We start from the raw sequence: 26,390 nt of genomic DNA, 5'->3' as shown, positions 1-26,390 counted from the left end.
TGGAGACTGAGAAGAGGGGGCATCGTACCCAAGGAGATGCCAGCCTAACCCTCATTGCTCCAGCCAGGCAGGGGCGCCGGGCGCAGTCGTTCCAGCTGGAATAAGAAAGAGCCTTCACCGCACGCAAACACTCGCTGGGATACAGCCCTGCCCTGCTATGTGCCTCAGTTTCCCCGGCCATAGGGGAATAACAGTGCTGACCTCTCTCCCCCAGCCCGTGGGAGGATTAAGTGGGTGCCTGGAGGTGGCAGACAGCTGGCCAGATAATTGCTTTAGCGGTGGGGGATTCTTGAATGGAAGCTGCTAGAGGGGGACAAAGGTGAGTGAATTTATTTAGCCACCGCAGCCCCTTGGAGGCAGCACAGCCTGTTTGACAGACGGGGAAACTGAGGCAGGAAGAGGGGCAGGGAGTTGTGGCCGTGGTCCCACCACAGAGCAGTGCCAGCGAAGGGCTTTGCACTGCAGCCCCCAGGCCTGGCTGCCTCTGCTCAGCCGGTAGCGTTGCCGGGAGCCTGAGGCTTTGCCAGGGAAAGCAAGTCAGGGCTGGCAGGGGAGTGGCACTGATTTAATCCCCTCTCCGGGTGTCAGCGCATCTGGCAGCTCGTCCCCGCGCCAGGCACTCGCTCAGGACTGGCCTGCCCACTGCCCCCTGACAGCAGCAGGGCGGGGCCAGGCGGCTCCTGGGAGGGGGCGCTGTTGGCGCCTAGAGCCCGCGTTGACCCCAGCCCTGCATTCGAGGCATTCAGTCTTGGGTCCCATCCCAGCCCCCGCTGGCAGCCATGGGCACAGCCCAGGGGGCAGCCGGCACTGGCGAGCTCTGGGCAGGGCTTTCGGCTCCTCGGCAGACGCTCTCCAGGCCGGGTGCTCTGCCCACGGCCTAGCCAGGCCCAGTGCTGCAGGCGGGGCAGAAGGGAGTTACTCCCTGGGTCCCTTTGCCCGGGCTGGTTCTGGGACTCACCAGGCGGCCAGCCTAGACTCTCACCAGGAGACAGCCCCAGGGACGCTGCCCACAGGGCGACCCGCAGCCAGGGGGCGAATGGATTGACCTGGAAAGTCACCTGGCCCCAGGGCCGGCCTGGGAGCGAATCCAGCCCCAGCAGTTGGAGCATGTGCCTGGCTGAACGGCCGAGCCCCACAGCTCCTCGCCACTGTCTCCACAAGCCAACAACTCCCCACCCACCCCCGTTGGGGGCCCTGGTCTGTTCGCAAGGATGGGGATCTCCTGCCCCCCCCCCCCAGTGCCCCACGCCACAGAGCCTCCCCCCCCATCCAGAGGGACCCACGCTCTGGCTGGCGGCCGTTCAGAGCCAGGGCGGCCCAGTGACCCACCCCCAGCAGAGATGCCGCATGGCTCCAGGGTGCTGGCAGGGCCCCAGTTAGCTCTCACCAGGGACCCCCCTCCAGGAACCATGCTCGACAGCGGAGCCACTTGTGGTTCTGGCTGCCGCTGGCCTCGGGAACCCCCAGCCCTGGCCCAGAGAGCGGGAATCCAGGGGGCTACGGAGCGGGGCCGACATGGCGTGCAGTCACGGTGCTCTCCTACCCCCATTTCTCTGCCTCATCGCCCCCGGCTCGCCCAGCCCTCTGCCAACGTCCCTCGAGCCCAGCCTGCCCCCCCGGGCGCCGCCGGCACCCCTCGCTGCCCCATCCCCAGCTCCGCCGGCACCCCTCACTCCCGACCCACAGCCCTGGGCTCCGCCGGCGCCCCTCACTCCCGACCCACAGCCCCTGCTAGCCCAGCCCTGGCCTCCCCCAGCAGCTCTCACTCCCGACCCACAGCCCTGGTTCCCCCAGCTCTGCTGGGACCCCTCATTCCCGATTTACAGCCCCTGCTAGCCCAGCCCTGGCCTCCCCCAGCTCTGCTGGTGCCCCTCAAGCCTGACCCGCAGCCCCCTGCTAACCCAGTCCTGACCCCCCTCAGTCCCAGCCTTCCTCACCCCATTCCAGGGCAGCAGCAGGAATATTCTCACTGGATTCCTTCCTGGCCGGCGAGGTTCCCCTTGTGCCGCAGGGCGCGGCGGCCGCTCAGAGCCCCTCCTGCAGGATCCCTGCTCTGGGCGCAGGGAGGTGGCCCGAAGGCTGGCTTGGTTCGAGAGCCGCCCTCTCCCAGCGGACGTCTCCGTCTCCCAGGCTCTCCTTGCCAGGACCGACGCGCCGGTCCCTCCATCTCCAGGGCGGGGAGCGTCGCCACAGCTCGGCCTCTCAGCGGCTGGGAGTCCAGCCAGAGCGGGTCGCGCTCGAGGCGGCTGAAACCCCGTGGAGATGCCAGGATGGGCGGGATCCTGGTGCCTGCTGCTTCCCCCAGCAGCCCTGGGCTCCCCCCTGCTGCGCTGGTTGAGGTCCTGGCAGGCGGGCGGGGCCGGGGCCCAGCTTGCCCCTGGTCTAGGATTAACAGCCTCGGCCCCCATGAGCAGGGGGGCGGTTGGTGTCAGGGTGGGGCTGCTGCTGGATGGGAGAACTCGCCAGGAGAAGAGGGAGGGAGGGTGCCCCAGAGCTGCAGCGCAGACATGGCATGTTCCTTCCGTGTCCCCCCCGGCCAGGAGTAGGACCCGCTGCTCTGGCTCCCTGGGAACCCTTCCCCGCTCCTCGCGCTGGGGCGCCCAGCAGAGCAGGGTCCGAGCTGCTGGCCAGGATGGGAGGAGAGGCCAGGGCATCTCCCAGCAGTGGTCAGGGCGGCGATTACGGCAGTGCTGGCTTGGACCAGGCTCCCCCCGGCCTGCCCTGAGGGAGGCTGTTCCGCGCTGCTGAGCTCCGGGGGCCGGCCCGACTCCGGGGCCAACGGGCAGGAAATAGTTGGGAAGCTCGTGAAGAAAACTGCCCGAATGACCAACGGGGCTGGACCTAGCACAGCTTCCTGTGCAGGGACCTGCAGCCAGCACCGGCTCCCCTGGCTCCAGGGGGAACCGAGGAAAGCCGGACTTGAGCCTAGCCCAGCCCTGCACCCAGCTCCGTCGCAGACGGCGCCTGGCCGTGGGCACGTGGCTTTGGCCCCGATGCAGCAAAGCCCGGAGCACGTCCCTCCGTCTCACTGACATTAACGGGCCCAAAGCAAGTGCTTTTCTGAATCAGGGCCACGATCTTGGTAGGCCTCAGTGCCCCAGCTGTGAAGTGGGAATATTGGCACGTCACTGCCCCCCAAAGGGTAGGGGGTGCTAGAACGGGGGGGTGTGCTAGAACGGGTGTGTGTGTGTGTGTGCAAACTTTTTGTCCTGAGGGCCACATCAGGGTTCTGAAACAGCCTGGCCCCTGCCCCCATCCAACCCCCCTGTTCCCAATCCCCTGACTGCCCCCCATAGAACCCCCAATCCATCCAACCCCCTGTACCCCATCTCCTGACCACCCCCCAGAACATCTGCCCCATCCAACCCCCCTGTTCCCAATCCCCTGACTGCCCCCCCAAACCCCCACCCTCCCCAACTCCCGTTCCCTGACCGACCCCCCCGAACCCCAACCCTCCCCCACCCCCCCCCACCCCCCCCCCTGACCGCCCCCCCCAACCTCCGCCCCATCCAACCACCCTGTCCCCTGATTGCCCCCCAGGACTCCCTGCCCCTTATCCAACCCCCCGCACTCCCCACCTCCTTATCATGCCGCTCAGAGCAGTGTGTCTGCCAAGTGCGCCGCCCGGCCAGAGCTCGCAGCCCCACTGCCCAGAGCGCTGGCGACACGGCGAGCTGAGGCTGCGGGAGGGGGGGCAGCAGGAGAGGGGCCGGGTTTTAGCTTCCCGGGCCGGGCAGGACGGTCCCGCGGGCCGTAGTTTGCCCACCTCTGTGCTAGACACTCCAGCGCGGGGGCCAGACACGGACCTGGCGGGCTGGAGAGCAAGAGTCCAGAACGCTGCTCGGGGCCTCGACCCTGCAGCCCTGAGCCGCAGGTACTGACACGTTAGCGCTTGGGGGTTCAGGGATGTTCCAAGCCCCAGGCCGGGGGCCGGAAACATCTGCCCCCCCCCCGAAGCAATAGGACTCCCGGTAATTCCGCTATGGGGTTAGTGACGGTTCAGAGATGGCTCCATAGTAATGTAGCCCAGAGCCCGAGTCAGGCACAGGCAGGAGAGACCCAGGCCGTGGGCCCCAGCGTCAGGCAACGACGACAGAATCGGCCTCTATTTGTTTAAAACCAAAAGCGAAGGCGCCAATTGTTCTGGGTCTGACCAAACCCTCCAAAATGTGATGCAGGGACGGGCCTGAGTCTGGGACCTGGCTCTGGGAGGGGGGGCGGGGGGGGACAGATACCTCGGGGGTAACTGACGCAGGGACGGGGCTGGGGCCGGCGGGGGGCTGGGGCCTGGGTGGGGGGGGGGAGGGGGGCTATGCACCTTACAGTGATGTTAACCTTGAAACTCACTGTCCTGGGAGCCAACGCCAACAGCAGCCTGGCAGGGGTCTTGGAGCCGCCCATCATGGCTCGGCTGGGGTGGCGCCAGGAGGGCCCCCAGCACACAGGAGGAGGGGGGGAGACGGGCCCAGCACACGGCTTGTGAGCAGCTGGCCCCAGCGATAGGCCCTGGCCAGGGGGGATCCCCCACGTGGGGTGTGGCTGGGACGCTGGATCAGACCTTTCCAGAGCCTGTTTCAGGGTTTCCATCTGGCCATTCTGCTCCCTGGCAAAGCCACGGGGCAAACAACAGCCAACGCCCCCCCACGCGTGGTACCAGTGCCGCCGAGGGCGTCCTCCAGGGAACCAGACCAGCTGTCACCCTGCGGTGCAGGACCCCGACTGCACCCGCTCAGCGCATGCTGGCCTGGGCCCGTGTTTCCCAGCGAGCACTTTCCTGAGACTCCCTTGGGAACCCCGACAGCCGCATCGCGTCCCCCCCAGGATCAACGAGCCATTGCAAAGCCCTAGGCAGCCGCCATGGCGGGGGATTTGGGGGAAGCAAACGGAGGCTCCCGGGAGGCAGTGTGAAGGCAGTCCCCTCTCCGGGCGCGCGGGATGCAGCACTGCCTGGGCTGTGCCGTTCAGGGCTGGAGCAGCCAGCCAGGGCTCCCCAGAGCAGGTTCCGCTGGGCATGGCTCTGCGCTGAGGCGGGAGGGGAGTTCCCCTGGAGCTGCCCGGCTCTCTTCCCGCTCGTGAGCAAGGTGGCGGACGCTGGACCCCGTCCTGCAAGGGGCTCTGAACAGCTCGGGGCTGGGCAGCCAGGCCTGCAAGAGACAGAGCCAAATGCCGGTTCTCAGCAAAGCCAGGAGACAATAGCTGAGCCCGTGGGCCTAGACACTCCAAGTGACGGGCACGCCGGAGACCCTGGTAGCCCACCTTAGGGCCCCAGCGGAGTCTGTGCCCGAGCAAGGACAGGCTCCCATCCTGCAGCTGGCTCTGTGCACGCAGAGCCCTGAGCATCTCCAAAGCCAGTTGCAGGATCAGGCCCTGGGGGGAGGGTCTCCAAAGCACCCCCATTGGCCTGACTCTGCTCCCAGTGACCGCCACGTCCGCAGGCGCACAGCTAGGCCAACGCTGAGCCACCTGGAAACCCCGCCCTGGAGGGCTCGCTAGCCTCTGCCTCTCACTCCACGCCGCTCGGAGGTAGATCCCGTAGGCGCCACCCGCAGAGCGCAGCGACTCAGACCGCTTTCCCGGGCTGGGCGTTCTCACGCAGCGCCACCTGGGGGCGCCGATGCCCCGCCAATTCCTGCCCTTTTCGCCCAAATACCAACTGACCTCAATTTGGGGTCCCCCCGCTCCCAATTTATTCATGATGAAAATAAAGAACAGCACCGAAATTCCAACACAGTTTATAGAAAAGGGTAGTAGTGATACATAAATAGTATTCACTTTTTAAAAATTTTATTATTAAACATTAGGTCAAGAGGTTGCGCACACACAAAAAGAGAGAAACAGGTTGAAGAATGATACTTTTGTGGCAACAAATACTGAGTACAGCTGGTTTTCCGGTCCACAGCGCAGACACAAATCTCTTTCCAAAAGAAAATTAGACAGTTGATCATCAGTCCACATTGTCTAGCTACAAGTCACCTTCCCCACTGGCCCCAGCCCTCCCAACCCTTTTAAAACTAAGACACACTGGACCAGGGGAACACAAAGACACCTGGAATGAGGAAGACCGTCCCTGCCCCACGACGGGTTTGAATCTAGCCAGGATCGCTAAGCAGCAGCAGGAGACGGAGTGACACAAATCGGGAAACGTGACAAGACGCCTTCGTCCATCGGGTGTCCGTGTTAGCCGGAGTGACAAAGGCTTGGAAATGGAGAGGAAATTAAAGGACAAAAGTAACCAAAGACGTCGTGTTTGTGTTCCTGGCCCCCCTCCCCCCGTGCAGAAAAGGCCATCAGCCCCCCACCACACACACCTCCACGCACCCAGACATTCACTCCTCACACGCCCACACACAGAGAAGGCCAAAAATAGAGATATGTACACACTGGGCCCAACGGCTCCGTTCTTTGTGTTGTGTTCAATCCTCCACCAACCACTTGCGGAACTTACAAGGGGCAGGGCTCCCGGAACGTCCGTCCGCGTCCGACCAAGTTCATCCTTTGACTGTCCAGATGCCCTGGCATTAATCCAGCCTGCCTAGGGCCGTCTCCCCCAGGGTCGCAACCTCATTGTGGTTCTGCAGAGATTCTGGATTCATTTCGATTTGCCCATTGCCTCCCTCCCACCCCTCTTTTCATGTACCAAGGATGCCGGGGAAACCTGAGAAATGGTCACGTGTCTCCTCCTCCTTTTTTTTAATTAAAAAAAAAAAGTCCCAGCCCATGACAATTTCAAGTATCCCCCAAATAAAAGACAGAATAATTATAAATAATTATAACTTTACAATTTAATAATTGACACATATACTATAGTATTTACAGTATCATAAATGCTTTTTTTGTTTTTGTTACTTTTAGTAAGCAATCCCTGAGAACAGTTACTCTAGTTTTTCTTTCTGTATCTTCACGAATGGAGAAGAGGAGTTTCACGTCTCCGCAGGGTGCGTACGGCGCTGCAAAGCCATCGCTTTTGGTGACGCATGAGGTTTAGTGTTGCGTTTCTCTTTTGCTTTCGATTTTTATTCTTTCCTTTTTCCTTTTAGCTTGGCAACCTTGGGACCAGCCGGCGAACGCTTCCTTTAGGAAAGAGGTATTAGATTTCCAGGTTAGCTTTTGGTATTAAACGGTTATACACTCAGGAGAGTAGGATGCTGAGTAAATTGTTCTTCCCATGCTTGTCTTTTGGTTTGATGTGCCCGAAGAACGTTGGAATCCTCGCAGGATGTGAAACGGTTAAATCCAACAAAAGAACAAAAACCCTCTGTTTTGCCAATTGCAGTTAGATTTTCCTTTCTTCTGCGTGTAGTGCCCCTGCCGAACCCTGCCAGCGCCGGCGGGAGCTCACCCAAACCGCTCCCGCACCAACATCATCAGTTTTTTCTTGCCTTTGTAGATCTGTTTGAGATTGTCTATGAACTGCGCGAACTGGAGGTGGCCGTCCTGGGCCAGGAGGAAGGTCTCCCTGGCTTTGCTGAGGAACTCGATGAACTCGCCGTAGTGCCGAGGGCTGATGTGGGTGAGCCGGGAGTGGGTGGTGTTGATGTAAGCGCTTATCGTGGCGTCCAGCAGCTGGCGCAAGGGAGCCTTGTCGGTGGACATCAGTTTGCCAGAGTTCCTGCGGCCGGGAATGCCGGCCAGGCCCGGGGCCGTCATGGTGCAGCGCCGCAGGATGTCCGACAGCACCGTGGCGCAGTGCACGCTCTTCACCACCAGGGGAATGATGGCCGCCAGCTCGTTCTTGCCCAAGGAGTGGCTCAGCGCGCAGGCCCACAGGACGTCGTTGATGGCCGGGTGGGTGTCCTGGTTGTAGGCGAGGTTGAGGTGCGTCATGGCCAGCGAGGCCAGTTTGAAGGCCCGCAGCGGGTAGCCCCGGTGCTCCATGTAGCGGGCGATGGTGAAGAGCTGCGCGTAGGTCATGCCCGTGGCGGCGGCGTCGATGACGATCTGGTAGGCCGTCTCGAAGGCGATGTGGTCTTTCTCGCACAGCGTGAGGGCGGAGAGGGCGCAGTTCTGGGGGTCCTTCATGGCGCACTGCAGGGCCAAGGTGCGGGCGCAGCCGGCCAGCTCCTCGCGCTGCGGGTAGTCCAGGCTCAGCCGCAGGATGGTGTTGTGGGACATCACCGTCGCCGCCACGATGCTGGTGGCTTCCGTGGGGGTGAAGAGCGTGTACCAGTTCTGCAGGATGCTGAGCAGCGCCCGCACACCTGCCGGACAGGAACACACCGTCAGCACGGGCTGGGGCCCGGCGCCTAAATCCTCCAGGGGCTCTGCAGGGCCCGGAACGCCGAGCGATCCCAGCTCCCTCCGCGCTCCTTGGGACCTGGGGTCGCTCGGCACGGCTGACAAGTGGGCCACTTCTCATCCAGAGCCCAGGGGGAGGACCTGGGAGCCCGGGGGGAGGACCTGGGAGCTGACCTGGGAGCCCGGGAGAGTACCTGGGAGCAGACCTGGGATCCCAGGTTGAGAGCACTGGCTTGGATATACAGGGACAAGCAGAGGCCAGTGCACTGCAGAGATATAGCTCCAGAGCTTCAGGCCAATGTTCTGAAGTGAAGCTACGAATCCCCCACGGTGCAATAGCGCAACCGTGTCCCCACGAACGGGAGCCGGAGCCAGCAAACGCCAGCGCACTGCGGGTCACAAGCTCCCCTCCAGGAGTCCTGCGGTTCCCACCACAGCCCTCCGCTCAAGGGCTGGGCACTGACAGCTCAGGCTCCAACTGAGGGCTAGATCTGGGGTCAGGAAGGAATTCCCCCAGGGCAGATTGGCTGGAAGCTTGGGGGGAGGGGAGGTTGCATTCCTATGCTGCAGGGGCCGTGGGCACTGGTGCCCCCTGGTCTCTGCCTGCGGCACAGTTCGGTCTCAGCACAGGGGCGACTGGGGGACGTTCTCCAGCCTGGGCCATGATCCAATGGTCTCGTCTGGCCTGAAACGCCATGAAATCTACGGATGTCTCATCCCGTCGCTCAGGGACTTGGCCGCGGGCTGGACTGAGCGAGCCCCTCCCCGGCCCTTTGCCAGCGGGGAAGGGCAGGCACCGGTTAAAGGGACGGGGAGTGGAGCAGAGACCCAGCCCCTCCTGGGGGGCCAGGACAGCAGTGACGAGCGGCACCCACCCACTTCCGTCGCACAGGTGACCAGCCACCGCACCATCTCCCTTCGCCTCCAGTTCAGGGTGGACAGAGTCATCCGCATGACCTAGAAGAGAGAAAACAGTGACCAGCCCTCCTCTTCCTCCCTGCTTTGCCCTCCCCCATGGGGCGCCGCTAAGGCCGGCCTCGCTCCCGGCTCCCCCGGCGCAGTTTGCTGAGGGCGCCCTGGCCCAGGCCTGCAGGCGGAACGGCTCCAATGCATCTCCAGACACGTCTGGGAGCGGAGCCAGGACAGCCCCGTGCCCTGGGCCATGGAAAGGCGGCGTCGGAGGGGCTGCGAATCGCCCCAAACCAAACTGCGAATATTTGCCAAGCTTGTCCCGGTTTGACACTATAGAGTTACTGTCACACGGGGACTGGCCCCTTAGTGAGGGGAGCTGGGGCCAGCCCCACCTTGGTCAAGCTTAAATAGCTGCGGCCCTGCCTGAGGCAGGAGGGTCTGACTGGACAGCCGGGCCTGGGACAGGGAGTTACAGGGAGCCGGCAGACTCTGGTGGAAGGCCTTGAACCAGGGTGTGCGAGAAGCCCAGGTCGCCGTACCGGAGCAGGGAAGGCTGCAAGGGGCTGAGAGCAGCCCTCCAAGGGAACCCGCCTGGGGGCTGCAGGGGACAGACTCTCAAAGGCAGCCCAGGAAGGGGCCAGGAACTGAGGAGAAGCCCCCAAAGGGCTGAAGAACTTGGTTTGTTGGGACTTTTCAGTCGGACTGCTGCTGCCCTGGAAGGGGCTGCATTTGTGACTTGGCCAGAGGGCTAAGCCACGTCTCCAGCAGGAGGAGATCCACCTCAGGGAAGGAAACTGAGGCAAGGGGCCTGAAGTGCCACACTCGGCCAGCAGGGGACACTGCAGGGCAGGCACCCCTCCGACAGTTCCGTTCAACACACTCCAAACAAGGCCTTCCCCCAGCCCTCAGCACTGCTGCCCACTTGTCCGGGGAAGGACCCAGCCAGACTGCCTCAGAACTGGGCCGCCCAAAGCAGCGGCTGGGTTAGCCTCCGAAGACGACACTGTGGCCCCCTCCTCTACCTGCAGCCCCAGCTCCAGCGCCACGTTGAGCAGGGTGGTGTCGGGGTTGCTGTCCGCGGGCGTGGCGATCTTAAAGGCGTCCTGGGCCAGCTTGAAGATCAAGGACGAGGAGTGGATGTTCTTCTGGATTGCTTCCAGGACGGTGCGTAACCGCAGCATGTCACCTGCACGCACAGGAGGGACAGGTCGGAAAATCAGTCCCCGCCCCGCCAGGGCCCTGCCCCTCCAGACTCCTTCCAGCCACCCCAGGTTTTTACTTGGGTTCGCATCTTCCCAAGTCTGGAGGCACCTAATTCCCAGTGATTTCCCAGGGGTGAGGATCTGGGCCTGGCTGGGCCACACACAGTGCAGACTGCCTCTGCGTTTGCAGCCGCGCAGGGGACAGCGCTCTGTGCAGCTCCCGGGCTCTGCAGGGGGCTCAGCGAGTCCTGTCTGACCTGGTCTCTCGCTCAGCCTGCTCGAAGCGGGGCTCAGTGAGCGCACACAAAACCCAGTGCATCATGGACTCTCCTGATGGGGCTTCTCCGAACAGAGCTGGCAAGTGGGATTTCTCCGTGAAAGGCGGCTGGTGAAAACGGTGTCTGCTCGCTCCGCAGGTTGGGGGCAGGGCTTTCTGACACGAGCGCCCAGCCAGCTGGGGTGTGACTCTGCCACGCACTAATTGTCTGCATGGACCCCGCCAACGCGCACTAACAGTTTTAATGCACTTGGCTCTACTCCTGTTTCAAAAAGGACGAGATCAAAGCACACTAGCGAACTAGGGATGAGCCTCAGAAGCCGCCCCCTGCCCCCGCCCAGCCTGCTGCCAGTTCAACGTTTGTGCAGACAGGCCCTCGGAGGCCTCACCGCTGACCGGACCAAGGGCAAGTTGTTACTTTTGGCTCCTGTTAGCCCTGTGGGAGTCAGCCCAGCCTAGAGCAATGGACCCCAACCAGTGTGGCGTACCCCCTAGGCACGGCAGGGGCTGGGCTGGAGCGGCACCCAGCCCTGCTCCGACCCCAGCCCCAGCCCCGGCTCTGGTTCCGTTCCTGGTTGCAGCCCCAGCTGGCCCTGGGCTCAACCCCCCTGCTCCCAGGCCCGATTGTGGCCCCACTCCCAGCTGGAGCTCTGGCCCCCGCCCCCAGTTCTGGCTCTGCTCCCAGCCCCGGCTCCCGGGGGCGGGAGGGGAGGTGCGGACAGATTCTATTACTGGTAAGTGTGTGGGGGGGGGGGGGGGGGGGGGAATTGAAAAAGTTTGGACCACTGGCCTAGAGACTGGAGTCTGTTCCGGCTCTTGCCTCCTCAGCAGAATTGTTCACTACACTCCAATTACTGTCATGGGGAAGGATTCGAATCTAAAAGATCCAGTCTGTGTATTGCAGCGTGTCCACCGATAACTACCGACCTGATACAAAAGAAATGTACTCTGCACCCTGAAAGGATCCCCGAGGGCTGGACCCTTCCAGCCAGTCCCCAGGGCATCACGGTGTGTCTGATTCCATCCCACGTATGATCAGTCATGTCATGTCACTTCCTAACGCCACGTCACTTACATTTCATCCCACATTTCTACTCAAAACCTTCCCCAGCCCTTGGCACACTACGGCTGTTTGGTGGCCACTACCTAATTACAACCTAGCCGACGCGTTCACAGACAGGGCAAGTGCATTCGTATTCTGCTTGCCCCGGAAAGTACAGATAGCTCTGGAGTAACCTCCACACATTGATACCACAACTCCGGGTGCACGACACACACACACACACCCACCACTGGTAGGAGACCATTCAGGTGAGTTCCCCCCTCACGTGCCGTACAGCCCCCACTCCTCTGCGACACGGGACCCCCCACTCCAGGATGTTCAGTGAACTCCCTAAGAGCGGAAACGTGCTGAGTTTTATCTTCACTGTTCTTGTAGCACATGCTACGTTCCTAGCTATGGTTCCATCCACCCCCACTCAGCTCCAAACCCAGTTCTTCACTCCACGTTCTGGGAGCAGAGCTCTCCAACCTGGACATTTCTATATAAGGAATAAGGTCTCTTCAGCTGCCTTTCCTAACCACACTCGGCCGAATCTACCCAGCTCACTCCATGTGGTGGGATTTGCCTTCGGTTGTAAACGGATACGTTCAGGTGACCAAATCTCATCATCGCTCCTGAACTGTTCCTAGGACCGGATGATACTGATGATACTGTTCCTAGGACCGGAGAGTAGTCAACCCCTCCCTCTGTGCTTTGATCTCAGGTGCGAGCTAGCCACGCTCGTCCATCCACGGCCTGACCATCAGCCATGAATTTTTTCCATCAAAGGGTCTGCCCAGATAAAAGTCCTGATACAATTAACCGATGTGGTTAATTCTGAATTCTAGATACACTGAAAAAGAAAGTGACTTGCCACAGGGATACCTCCGTCTTCTGTTAGGAGCTGTGGGGTTAAGCCTTGTCGTGGGTTGAGTGTGCCCGTTACTTAAGACGGCCGTGCGACAGTGAAGCGGCCACACCTAAACTAGAGTCTGTCCAGAAACTAGCACCGGGGGAGAGGGCTTGGCACGCCCATGTGTAAAAAGACCAGCTGGGGCAGACTCAGAGAGACGAGGCAAAAGGCAAGAAAGCCAAGCAGGAGCTGGGCGCACGATGGACAAAGCTGGCTCTGGTAAGCGAAGAAACTCTCCCTCTTGTTTCTGGCTCCTCTTGCGTTTGGAGAAGCAGGACTTGGCACGTTCCTTGTAAGTAAACCCAGTTGCATCAAAGACAGTGCCAGCCGCCATCGTCAATTTCTACCCTCAGCTGGAACATGCCCCCCCGCCCCGCTCGGGTCAAACCCCTTCTTTCGTCCCATAAGCCCTTTCCAAGTGTGAGCGCCCAGGAAGACCTCCGCACTCAGAAGTAAATGGAAAGACACCTGTTGGCTTCAATGGGCTTTGGATCCGGCTCAGGCCGAGTATTGGACATTTGCAGCAAGGGAACGTTTTTTAACGTCTGGAACTTTCCACCCACACCTGCCCGGAGGGAGGAAAACTCAGTGTCAATTGCAGGGTCGGATTCTGCCTTTGGTAACAGCTGTGGGGACCCCATCAGCCTTCCCCGGGGATGCACATGGACAACAGAGGGCAGAATGCGAAGACAATGGGATTGCAGACATCACCACAGAGGAATTTCACTGCAAAACCTGGCATGCTAGTGATGACGACAACCCAGAAGGGCCCGTTTGCGTCCTAGGTCACTGGTCGAGTTTATGGCAGTTAAAGAAACAGCTCCTCTCTGCAAACAGCCCATTAGCCGTGGCGGCTCGGAGATGCAATCGACCAGGAACGATGAAAAGTGACTAAAGATGTGCAGAGCAGAGCTGGACTTGAAAACAAAAAGAAATTTCAAATGCCAAATGATTAAAACGATCTTCTGCCCCCTCGGCAGCAGTTACCACAGTGCCGGGGACTCATGGGCCAAGGCTCCTCGTACGACCAGATGTAAAAATGGAAGGCGTGTGTCGGAAAGATGGCAACGAGATTGGATCGAATACGGACACGCTCCAGCATTTGAACCTTTGGGGGGGAAATGTGAGAGCTGGAAGAAAACCAAAAACCGAACTCAAGCGGTCTTTTCATCCCCAGCTCCGGCCCCCCCCCCACCGTGCCCTTCCTCATCCCTCAGCCTGCCACTGGCTTGCTGCGTCCCTCCTCAGTCCCCCACCCATCACTCGCCTCCCTGCCCGCCATTCACCCCTACGGCGCCGACTTCCCCTCTGCCGGGTGGGGACTCGCCCACCTCTTCCCCGCCCTCGCCCTGCCCCCATTCCACCCCCTTCCCCCAAGTCCCCGCCCCTTCTCCACCTCCTCCCCTGAGCGCACCGCATCCCCGCTCCTCCCCCCTCCCTCCTGGAAAGCGCTAAGTTCCGCCAAACAGCTGTTAGGCAGCGGGAAGTGCGGGGGGGAGGAGGAGCAGCGATGCGGTACGCTGGGGGGAGGGGGAGAGAAGGAGGTGAGGAGGGAGGAGCTTGGCTACAATTTTTCTCCGTGGGTGCTCCAGCCCCAGAGCACCCACGGGGTCAGCGCCTCCCACCCGCTGGCCTCCTTACCCGAATATCGGGACAAATGGCGTCCTGATCGTACATTGATCGGAACAAAGGGTTAAATATCATAGAATATGAGGGTTGGAAGGGACCTCAGGAGATCATCTAGTCCCACCCCCTGCTCAAAACAGGACCAATCCCCAGACAGATTTTTACCCCAGATCCTAAATGGCCCCTTCAAGGATTGAACTCCCAACCCTGGGTTTAGCAGGCCAATGCTCAAACCACTGAACTATCCCTCCCCACCAAGATGAAGTGCCCAACATGGGGCATGAACCCACGACCCTGACATCTGGTCGCCCTAGCTCAGCTTCCTACGAGATCACAGGGAGGTGAGAGCAAACCAGAGCCCTGAGAATGGACAAACTGGAAAAAGCAAGAAGGGGCTGGGAAAAGTTCTCATGTTGGCTTGTGACGGAACGGGAGAACGTTCCGGTTCCGAACGGCTGCGAGGGGCTGGGATTTTACGGTCTGAGTGACACGGGTATCGACACACAGCGGAAGCCTGTCACTGGCTCTGATTTCAAGCCCTCGAAGCACATCATGGCCTGTCACCCATCTGCCTGACATCACCATTTATTTGCTTCCCTGTCCCGCCTGACCTGGGGGGTTGGTCTGGTTTCCTGTCAAACGAAACTTTCATAAATACGAAGTAAAAAACCCATTTGCCTTCCTGTCTCGTCCACGCGCCCTGGCTCAATAGATCCCCGGCCAGCGGTTTTACAATTTCTGCAGCTGGGACCCCAGCGACGGGGCGGCAGCACACGCCAGCCCTCGGTGGCTTAGGTACCGGACTAACCTTGTTGAGACCCACACGCTGCTTCCACCTTCCAAAACCTCATGGTGAAAAATCACCCCGACGCTCGCTGTCTGCTTGCGGGGAGCAACGCAAAGAGAACGTACTGAATCCAGAGAGACGGACGTCCTCACCCCCGCCCCCTTCGCTCCCTTCGTGGAGGCCTCAGTGTCCCTGAGGGTCTTGCTTTATATGTTCTGCCCTCCTGGGCTTCCCACTGCAGCCCCAGCCCCCTTAGAATGGACAGGACACGCAAGCAGAGGTGGTCAGCTGGGAGAGCCATGCCCCAGCACGCTCAGCCCCGAGAACAGTAGACAAGGGGCTTGGGTCAAGTCCCGCTGAAGTCAACAAGGATCTTTTGATCCATTTCAGTGGACACTGGGTCAGACCTCAGGAGAAACTGGACTCGTCTGCCCCCTGGCACTGAGCAACGCCAACCCCCCCGGCCGCCCCGGCTGCGCACGGCGAGCGCTGGCGCTACCTTGGCCGTGACGGCCAGTGTAGGACGGACTGCAAAATCCAGACAACGCTACCGCTGGGATGCAAACAGCCAGGGCGTCCGGCTGATTGGGAAAAGGATTTGGGACCACGGCCCCAAGCAACGCAGGATTTCTAAGATTTTCAGCATCTGAACAGGAGTTCTCCCTCACCTGCCTGCGTTCCTGGGGTGAGCTGGGGGGGAGCAGGAGGGTGTCTCTCACCTTCGAGAGGGTCACATGCCCCATTCCCCCCTCCCTGCCGCACTGGAGGCTACATGGGTGATTCTCTTCCCAGTACTGCGCCCGCAGATCCCTACCAGCTCACGGTCCCTCCCACCTGCCTCCCACGGGGGAGTTCGCCGCATGCTCCTGGAGTCTGTCCATCTGACAGAGCCCCCCACTTCCCACATTCCCCTTCCAGCGGGTTCTGCAGTGGAAAACCGCGGGGAACCTGCTGGGGGCGCCGGCTCCGCTGCCCAGTCTGACATGAAACAGTCCGCTCAGGTGCAAGACGGGCTCCGCACCCACCTTTAGCTGCCGTCAGCATGGTGGAGGCCAGTTCACACTGCTGCGATTCCAAGTGGCCCAGGGTAAACCACCGGGGGTACCTGCTGGGCACGACCGACACCAGGTGGTGAGGGTGTGTGACGTCTCCGGAGGGAGCGGTCGTCTCCAGCACGGGCAGCCTAGGAGAGACAGGAGAATGCCAGTCAGAGGGTCCCTGCCAACTCAAAGCCCCGCCAGCGATGAGGGGGGCTGATCGCAGGCGGCCTGGTGCACCAGCGGGTTCAGCGAGCTCTTTGAACGCACCAAGCTGAATTCCAGGCGTGTGACGAGTACCGAGGCTGCACGGGGAACACATGGGCGCAAGGATCAATTTCAAACAGACTTGAAAGGGAGCCGAAAGCCGCCAAGTGATTTATAAACTTGGAAAAGCTTGCTCGGGCTCCTTTCATCTTCGGGTAAGTGGAGCTTTCAGGCAAATCATCTGGTTCCTCTTAGAGCGGAGGGCTGGGATCAGAAGTAGCAGCATATTGCCCCAAGGCCCCTGCTGCGGGTTTGGGTTACCTGCTCGCGTGGGAATAGTCCAAAGCCGCAGAGATTCTGGGTGACAGGAAACAACAGGTTCCCCCTCCTGCCCCAGTGCTACTGGGAGCGACTGAGCAGGCAAAGGACGGGACCCCCCCGGCGGCTAAGCTCGCGTCTGCAAGCCGCCATTCGGACTAGACAGTGCAGTGCCAGTAACTCCGTCTCCCGGAGGGCGAAGTTACATATCAGCAGTTCAGCGGGCTGGAGTCCCGGGGTGGATTCCAGACCAGCCGGGTTACGGAGGCAGGGAGACAAGCAGAGCGAAAGGCAGAGGATGCGTAAGCAGCGCCCTCCCCTCTTCCGCCAGTGAAAGCTAGGACGGTCGCAGCCCAGGTCGGAGACCCCAGCACGAGGGCGGGCTGTCGGCTGCCAGAAGACAGAGCTCCCCAAACTCAATCACAGGGGAGCCATTTGCCATTGTCGTCCCCCGTCTGCTGCGACATTCCAGGGGCGTGTCTAGCTGGGTAACAGCAATTCCAAGGGCCAAAGCCACGACTCGAACGGATCCCAGCGCAGCCCTGGGCCAGGGGAGGCCGGGGGCTGACAGGCAGAGCAGGGGGCTGGCCCCTGGAGGATCCATTCTGCCAGTTGTCCTGCCACCATCAGTACAGGGTCAGCTGGGTGCCCAGCCCGGCCGTGCTCTCCCCCAGCTGGGCTTTTCCTGTTCTTGTCTCTCCTCTCAATCGCGCTTCAAAGGAGGAGCTGGATGCAGAGAACAGGGTCTCTGCGCCCAGGCGAGGGGAGATCTCCTCTGCCTTTCGCTCTCCTTGCGCCATGGGAGATGGGGGGAAGGACCCGGCGCCGATGGATGCAGCCAGTGCCTGGGTCATTCGCCCAGCGCAGCAGACGGGGCGGTTTATACGGGAGGAAATCGTCTGCTGCGGCGTAGGCATTTTCTCGGACGAGCAGAACCTAAGCTTGGCCGTCACAAGCTCCCCCAGCGGCTCCCAAGCAAACCGACACCAACTAGACTCTGGGACGGGGGGGGAATATCAGGTGCGACGTTGCTGCTCTTGAGATCAGATCGAAACCAACCCCAGGCGGAAGAAACGCCCACAAACCTCATGGCCCGGAGCGCCAGCTTATAGGCCAGGTCTGCGTCGTGAGGCAGCAAGGCGGAGAACAGGTACTTGGCAAAGGTGTGCATGGGAACGCTCTCCCGATGGATCACTTCTCCCAGGCCGCTGAAGGGACCACCTGCACGACAGCAAAGCCGCGTCAGCCACTGCGCCGCTCGGCCAGACAGCTCCCCACCAGCCACGCTGGGGCCAGGGACCAGAGCCGGCTACGGAGAGCCTCTCGGGTCTAAATTCCTCCAGGGCTCGGGGAACGTGCTCAGCACCAATCTCCACAGTCCCTTGGAGGTGAGCACTCCGGGGTTATCTGAGCAGCATGAACAAGCCAGCCCCTAGCCCATTCTCCTAGACTGCGGGGCGCTGCGGTGGCCAGAGGCCCTTGTGCCTGGCAGGAGGAAGTTACCAGTCACGCATGCAGCTAATGGTGCAATCCTGTACAGCCTGGTCCCCAAACTTCTCAGAGTCGTGGCCCCCTTACCCGTCTGCCACCACGCCGGGAGCCAGGGCCGGGAGCGACACAGGCAGGGGTAAGGGGCCCAAGGCTGGGGCTGCAGCTGGGGATGGGGCCGGGAATGGAGTCACAGCCAGGGCCCGAGGCGGGGGAGGGGCTGGGAGTGGGGCCAGGAATGGAGGTGGAGCGAAGCTGGGGGTGTGTGTGTGTCATGGCTGGGAATGGAGGCGGAGACAGGGCTGGGAGTGGGGCCGGGGGTGGCGGGTCATGGCTGGGGGTGGGGCTGGGAGCAGGGCCGGGAAGGGAGGCGGAGCCAGGGCTGGGCGTGGGGCTGGGGGTCATGGCTGGGAATGGAGGTGGAGCTGGGAGCGAAGGGTAGGGGGGGTGTCAAGGTCAGGAATGGAGGCAGCACAGGGCTGGGAGTGGAGCCGGGGGGTCGTGGCCGGGAATGGAGGTGGAGCCGGGGCTGGGAGTGGGGCTGGGAGCCAGGGCAGGGAGTGGAGCCAGGGGGCCGGGGCTGGGAGCCAGGAGCAGGGCTGGGTTGCACACACTCCCTCCCCTCCGTGGGGGCTGTCCCGGGCTCCACCCTGCCCCCCCAAACGTTCCTCTGTGTCCCTTGGGGGCGTGCCCCACACCACCGCTGCGTAGGGACTGGAGTGACGGACTGCTCAGGCACTGGGCTGGCAGCCTCAGGGTTATGACCCTGGTAACACGGGCATGGCAGCAAGTGACTGGTGCCTTGCCAGAGCCCTGGCCCAGCAAGCGCCTGCGGGGGGGGCCCTCCCCTTAACCAGCCTCCCCCAGCTCCTCGGTCCCCTGGGCTCCTGCACCGTGAGCGAGGGGTAATCTCCAAGGCCGGCCTCACAATGCCACCAGCAGCTGTTCAGTGCAGCCCGGTTCCCCGCCCCCCCTCACCTTCCAGCAGCAAGATACACTGCTTCCGAAGGGCCTGCACCAGCACCGCGTCCAGCTCCAGCTCCTGCAGCCGGGCGCTGATCTGCTCTTCGTTGCGGCACACTTTATCCTGCGCGTACAGCCCCTCGGGCATCACCCGCTGCTGCCCCATCCCCATCAGAGCCACCTCTAAGGCCAGGGACAGGTAGGACTCGCCGCTGTCCTGGCAACCAGTCCCCACAGGCACGTGCTGGTACACCGGGGGCTTGGCGTCGCCGGCATCTAGAGGAGAAGGCAGTCGCTAGGGTGAGAAAGGAGAATGACCTGGGAACGAACCCAGCATGAAACCCAAGCCCAGCGCCACCCTTCCCCGCCCCCAAACCACGGCCAATGGAAGCCAGGGCCACGGTGCTCATTGCTTATGCTGGTTCCGCGGAGATCGAGCAGAACCGAGCGAGCCCGCGTGGGAGGACACTGCCATGCATTTCTGACCCGGCTGGAGGGAGTGGCTTGGCGGAAACCCAACCTGACCCTCCCAGTTCTGACTCCAAGTGCCAATGCAACGGGCCGGGCTATGAGCGTCCGCCTCGCTTTTACCAGCCATGGGGAAACAAGCCAAGTTCAACGTGCCATGGGGCAAAGCCACTCAACAGGCAGAACGGCCATGTGTCCCGGGACGACCTTGCACAACTCTGGGCGTGGCTGTTCGGCTGTCGTCCGACCGCCTCAGTCTGCGGCCACCCTGCACCTGGGAGGTGCCACGTCCCCCCTCGCTGCGTTATAGGTTCCCAGATTCCAAGGGCAGGATGGTTGTGCCCATCTCGTCTGACCTCCTGTACAGCACAGGCCCCCGAATAACTCCTAGGGCAGAGCTTCTACAGAAACATCCCGTCGGGCTTTAAAAACGGCCAAGAATCCACCGCAACCCTTGGGGAACTGTTCCGGTGGTTAATGACGCTCACTGTTAAAAAATGAGGCCTTATTTCCAGGCTGAGTTTGTCTCGCTTTCAGCTCCCAGCGACTGGATCCTATCAGACCTTCCTCTGCTAGACCGCAGAGCCCATCATTAGACATTTGTTCCCCATGTAGCTACTTACAGACTGTGATCAACCCACCCCTTAACCTTGTGTTAGGCTAAATAGAGCCTATCGCGATCCCTCCCAGCCCCTTCTCTTCCTCTGCAAGTGGAGAGAGCAGAGCTGGGCGCGAGCGAGACGGAGCGGTGGGGTGAGACGCGGCTGGAGAAGCAGGAGAACTTTGAGGAGGAGACACAGAGAGAGACACTATACGAACGGAAGCGTAAGGGGCAGGGGAGCCATTAGTTGTGTCTTGGGGTCAGCAGCTCTCAGGCTGGAGCCCTGGAAGTTTAACTCACTGGTCTGGACAGGGAATGACTCAGATACCTGAAATTTCAAGGCAATTTTCCTCTTCTAATCTACAAGCCTCCGTCAAGGTGAGGAACAAGCAGCCCACGGGGTTCAGAGGGTGCCCGACCCAGCCCTCCAGGTTTGTGATGGTGGTGGCTCCCCTCTGCAGTAATTCTGGGGACGGGACAGAAGCAGAGCGTTAGATACACAAACGCTGAGTCGAAGGCCTGAAGCCGCGGCGGCAGGTCACTCAGGTCCCGCTCAGGTTGGGAAGAACGCCCGGCGGGAAGGCCCGGGAGAAACGGCGCAAGCGTGCTCCAGCCGCGGTTCTCAACGCCCGGGCCCCGAGATCTCCCTGACACGGCTCAGGAAGGCAGCCAGCTAGAGAAACACGGCAGGGTCGCTGCTATAACCAGCTCGTTCAGTTATTTTCCAAGCCCTGGGGGCTGCTCTCCTGAGCAGTGACCCACCGTTACTAGTCACCGGCAGGACTCGGCTCAGCGCGAGGGGAAGGGGGATCGCTGTGCTGCTCCCATCGGTGCAGCACGTGACTCGGGAACAGCAGCAGGAATGTCTCTGGGAGGCACAGGCCTGTCTACAAACGCTTTCAGGTCGGTCTTTCACCCCCTCCCGGACATGCCGCTCAAGGCCAGGCCACGGCAATCCAAGCTATCCAATATCAAAGGCTATTTGGACATTTTTCAGATCTGCAAACCTGGCGTCAAATGCTGCTGGGATCAGACAGACACACCGGGCGAACGTTCTGCTGGGCAGTGGGCTGCATCCAACGCCCTGCAGCACTGGCAGTGCCCAGCGGAAAACAGATCGGCTCCGGGGCACCCAGGCGCTCGGCATTCAGCAGCATCTGAGTGAGGCTGGGCCGCCGTCATTTGCCCCCAGGATACTGGCCAAGCAAAGTGGTTGATTCCAGGGTTGGGTCTACAAGTCTGGGAACAGCCCATACCTTTCTTCTGGTGTTTGTAAATTTCCAGTTGCCTTTGCTGCTGCAGTCTCAGTGTATTGATTATGGCAACCGTCAGTCGGAGCGCTTCTTTGGGATACCCATGGGAACGCAGGGCATCAACCCGCGCACACGCTGTAGGGACGTGCTCTGCAAAACAAGGTTAAATGCAGCGTGCCCGTCAGCCTGAAGAGCACCGAGATTCACGGCTCTGCGGCGGGAAGGAAAAGCACCCGGCACGGTCAGCTTTCTCCCTGGAAGTCCAGGCCCTGTTCTCTGCCTTAGCGTCATCCGCCCCTCTACCGCTCCGTACGGGGATGCTTGCCAAGAATATTAATGGAGTTCCTGCCACATTCTAGGAACAGCAGCTATAAATAACCAGATCCTGCCCTGGATGGTACCCCAGGAAACGAACTCTGCTTTATCTAATCTAGGAGGCACCGTTGAATCTCAGTGCCAAGCCAACAGTGAGGGTTTGCATTACATTTATCCACAAAGGGATTCTGCTTTTCACCATTCCTAGGTGCAGTCCTCCCCGCTGAGATCGCTCTTCTCCTCCCCTCCCACAGTTCTTCAGCTTTCCTAACTTCTGCACACAGGCACGTGCTTTGCATCGTGACTTTCGATCCGGGCGTCTAAACTGCCTCCCGGATGCCTCGCTGGAACCAGTGGTAACGATTGTGTATTTTCTTGTTCTCTTTCCTGGTGGTTTATTATTAGGAACAGTTGCATGAAAAACAGAATCATGGTTGCTTAGAAATTCATCTGCTCCCGCTGCTTATTCCCCACCTGAAGTCAGGAGCTACTGCGGAGAGGATTATGACTCTGAGTGAGAAATTAGCAGCAGCAGATGATGTGCCATACTGTACGGTGAGGAACTAAGATCTTGTCTTCGTGCAAATGTCCCTAGCAAGAAAATAAATGGGAAATGAAGAAGATCTAAAATTGTGGACGCAGGATCGTCCGTTCCCATGAAACATCAGAGGGTCTTTGCACAAAAATCTCTCTCTAAATCCCAATCTGGTTTCTATGTTACATCAAGCACAACCCTCCCCGCCCCCAATGTGGAAATAGGTGAAAAACAGCAGGGTTTGCAGAAGAATTTCTTATTGGCTTCCTCTACTGTTTATTTGCTAAATGGGTGAAATATTTGCCTTCTCTCTGAATTCATCATTAAAATGTTGCTGACAAATCAGATGCTTTCCATGGCATTGTGAAACCCTCCAGAAAGAGGCTGTGAGAATATAAAATGGACAATCAAGGCAACAGAGCTATTAAAAAAATAATCGGGACAAGAATGTGCTTCGTTAAGTCTTTTTACTAGACTAGGGTGAAGCAAGAGGGATCCATTATCAAATCTCTGATAGTCAAGGTCTCGAGGAACTGTGGTCCTCTTAGTCCAGCGCTCTGTCTCTAACAATAGCGGGGCTCCCCTGCTTCCGAGCAGGGTGCAAAGAGCCCTGCTGTGAGACAGTTATGGAAAAAACTCCCCACTCTGGCAGTTCATGGCTAGTTTATGCTCCAAAGCATACAAGGCTGTAGAGCCTTTTTACCCTCTCTAACCGGGAATGTTCTGATGATCTTTATAAACACCGATGTACGTATTTATTAATTATGGAGCTCTTGGCCTCGCAGGTAGCCTTGCGGCAGTGAGTTCCACAGGTTAACTATGTGGGTTGTCTTTAAACGTTTTCACTTATGTCTTGGGCCTGTTTCATTTCCTTGTTCTTGTGATATGGGATAAGGCAATCAGGGAGCCCGATTTGCCTTCTCTATCCCAGCCACGGTTTTATATAGCGCTGCCTTTTCCCCCTTACTCATCTCTCTACACTACACAGTCCACAGTTTTTCAATCTCTCACTGCACACAAAAGACTTTTCAGGGCTCTGATCATTTCTGTCACCCATCTCTGCCCCTCCCCCCCTTCCTGCACTCAGTTTTGAGATTGACTGACCCGAACCAGACACAATATTCAAGGTGACGAGCTGGTTTCAGATCTGCTGTAGGTCACAAGCACCCGCATTTAACAAAACCACCTGGTTGCTATGGTCAGAGAGCCCCACATGCCTGAGAGGGAGAACAACAATTGACACCCAAAGTAGAGGTGATGAAAAACTGTCCTAAGCTCGGTGATGGGGTCAACTCTGCCCCGGGGGAGCCCTGCTGACGGAGGATCTCACCACCACAACTCTGCCCTGGACGCTCCCTGGAGACCAGGGCATGGACGGACACGCAGAATTTGGGCTGCAGGAGCTGGGAGGAATGTCGGGAAGTTCAATGGGGGGGAGGGACCCAGGGCAGCCGGGCTCACAGTCTGGGGTCATCTGTCCAGCAACAAACTAAAACAAACGCACGCCACCGAAAGCGTGTGCCGTTTGCTGCCACGTGCCAGAGGCATGGCCCATCCTGGCGGTATTCTCTACGCTATCCTCGCTGCTTAGCCAATGTCGAGACCCTTTCAATACCCTGCAGTGGAATCCGGGCTCCAGGGAAGTCAATGGGAGTTTTGACATTAACATTAATGTGGCCGTGTCCAAGCGTACAAGCATGCTAGCTAGCAGGCCAGCTCCTCCCCACACCCGCCTGATGGCAGCTGCGCTGGCCAGAGATGCTGAGGCTAACGGAGCTCACCCAGGCCAGAACCGGTGAGGTTTGCGAAAAGGATGTTTCTAGCTAAGTGGCAGAGATCAGATCTGGCCAGTGTCTCACTGAGCTGGGGGCCAGCCAAGTCCGGTCTCTCTCCAGAGGCCTTGCTGTGCCTGAGGGAACGAACCAGCCTGGCTTCCCTGGCAGTGCCTTTCAGGGAGTGGTGGAAGTCCAGGTGCCCAGATGTCAGGGGATGGGCCCTGCACAGACAGCACCTGCCCCCAGCCCTCGGAGCAGGGCCCTTGGGGTCCCCATGCTCAGGGCGACTGCAGAGGCATTACACTCCGGGCGCGGGAGGCTCGAAGGGGGGGGTTACCTAGCCACAGCGGCTGTCCTTGTGCATTGAAGAGGAGGCTCTCGCCGTCCCGCTGGTACGAAGGGGACACGTAGAAATCGCTGCTGATTATCCGCTGCAAGTGGCTGTCCTGCCAGTGCAGGTCGCAGCCCTCGATGGCGCGGGTGAACACCGTCCGTCTCGGTCGTGCCAGGGAGTCTGCAAAGAAAAGAGCTCTCAGTGTCTCTGCTCAGCGGCTGGGTCAACGCCCATCCCGGCTAACGAACCTTCGCCGCCCCGGCGCTCAGCTCCGCTCTGTGCAGAAACGGCCCCCGCCGGACGGGCCTAATCTCCTCTCGGGAAGAGCTCGGCCGCACTTCGGCCACAGAGCAGACGACAGGCTCCACAGGGAATGGGGGCAGACCCGCTTCCTGAGCCACATGCCACGTCACTTCAGCCAAGCTGAAGGCTGCTTGGATCAAACCAGCACCTCCTATTCATAGGATACCAGGGTTGGAAGGGACCTCAGCAGGTCATCTAGTCCAACCCCCTGCTCAAAGCAGGACCAATCCCCAGACGGATTTTTTACCCCAGATCCCTAAATGGCCCCCTCCAGGATTGAACTCACAACCCTAGGTTTAGCAGGCCAATGCTCAAACCACTGAGCTATCCCTCCCCCGGAAGTCACAAGCTCTGGGCCGTGCTGCTATCTGCAGTGGAGCGCAACGGTCTGATCACGAGCCTGAAAACAAGAATGTCTGAGTCTGAATCCCAGTCCTGACACCAAGAACATAAGAACGGCCAGACTGGGTCAGATCAAAGGTCCATCCAGCCCAGTGTCCTGTCTTCTGACAGTGGCCAAGGCCAGGTGCCCCAGAGGGAATGAACAGAACAGGGAATCATCAAGTGGTCCATCCCCTGTCACCCATTCCCAGCTTCTGGCAAACAGAGGCTAGGGACACCATCCCTGCCCATCCTGGCTAATAGCCATTGATGGACCTATTCTCCATGAATTGATCTAGTTCTTTTTTGAACCCTGTTATAGTCTTCTATAGTCTCAGTTATAGACACTGACCTTCCATGGACTTGGGCAGGTCCCTCCCTGCCTCAACTTCCACCTCTGTGAAATGGGGAGTATGCGACTTACCCAGCTCACAGGCTGGCTGCCAGCAGTCGTGTTTTGAAACCGCACCAAAGATGAAAATCACCCGGTAAAAGCTGCTCTTGTGCAGATCCAGGGGAGCCCTCGAGCTCCAGAGAAGCTGCCAGCATGCCTGTGCTAGGTCATTCTGTCATTAAAGTTCCAGGCCAATACCCCCTGCCACATTAATCAAGTGCCATACCAGTGTCAGCTGACCCAGACCGAGGGGTCAGTGTTTATCGCCTGTAGAACAGAAAGGAACGGTCCATGTTCTAAGCTCATGTTCCAGTGTCAAGTCAAAAGACTGACAAGACCTGTCTATTTCGGTGATCACCGTAACCCGGAACAGAGATCTGTTTCGCCACAGGACAGGAGTGACGCCGGGGACCAATCCAAGCACAGGTAGGCAGCTGTTCCCTGATGAAGGGGGTATTCTGGCAGGCCGGGCTGTTCCATGCTTAAATTTCTGTCATGCTACGTCCCTTCTTGGCCAGGGCTGCTAGGGGTCAGAGGAGGAATGCCTGGGAACTACCAGCCACAGGGAGAAACGGCAGGGTCGGCTCAGCACTGCGCGGCACTGCTCCAACGCTGGGCAGCTTACGGCAGGCTAGAGAAACAGACCGAACGTGCTTCAATCAGAAAACAAAGGCAACTTGCGCTCAGATTGACTTCTGACATGGAATGGGCAGAGCTGGAAAATAAACACATGCTCATTCCCAGAGAGCCAGAGCGAGTCTAGGCTGCAGAACTGCTTTCAGGCATCAAACACAGTATCTTACGGAAATAAAAACACTAAAGCCTCATGGAATTTCCATCTTCCAGGTGTTTTACATGCATGTGCCTCCGAACCCTGCTGGGAGGTAGGTCAGTGCTAGGCAGCCTGCGATCGACAGGAGCTCAGACAAAGAGATCCCAACGGTCCCTCCCTGCTGGCCTTGGAATCTATCAGCCCTATTTTAATGTTGGGGAAACCGCGGGCCACATTTTGGAAGGTATTTGG

The 26,390-nt window shown here is 59.7% G+C and overlaps 1 protein-coding gene across 1 annotated transcript in view; it reads right to left on the bottom strand.

Moving 5' to 3' along the window:
- Positions 1-6,764: 6,764 nt before the first annotated feature.
- The window catches only part of ZSWIM5 (zinc finger SWIM-type containing 5), a 45,990-nt gene continuing 26,364 nt past the window's right edge, over positions 6,765-26,390 (bottom strand). Inside the window, exons 5-13 of the mRNA XM_034780244.1 lie at positions 24,292-24,468; positions 21,333-21,479; positions 20,405-20,542; positions 19,023-19,283; positions 17,642-17,777; positions 16,020-16,177; positions 10,170-10,333; positions 9,111-9,192; positions 6,765-8,198 (exon numbers count right to left, since the gene is read on the bottom strand). Of these exons, the coding sequence (XP_034636135.1) occupies positions 7,336-8,198; positions 9,111-9,192; positions 10,170-10,333; positions 16,020-16,177; positions 17,642-17,777; positions 19,023-19,283; positions 20,405-20,542; positions 21,333-21,479; positions 24,292-24,468 (2,126 nt within the window). The 3' untranslated portion in view covers positions 6,765-7,335. The remainder of the gene's footprint in view (positions 8,199-9,110; positions 9,193-10,169; positions 10,334-16,019; positions 16,178-17,641; positions 17,778-19,022; positions 19,284-20,404; positions 20,543-21,332; positions 21,480-24,291; positions 24,469-26,390) is intronic.

The sequence above is a fragment of the Trachemys scripta genome, chromosome 8 (genome assembly GCF_013100865.1).
Source record: "Trachemys scripta elegans isolate TJP31775 chromosome 8, CAS_Tse_1.0, whole genome shotgun sequence".
NCBI lineage: Eukaryota > Metazoa > Chordata > Testudines > Emydidae > Trachemys > Trachemys scripta.
Note: the sequence above shows the minus strand (reverse complement) of the source record. Positions and strands in the feature narration are given on the sequence as shown.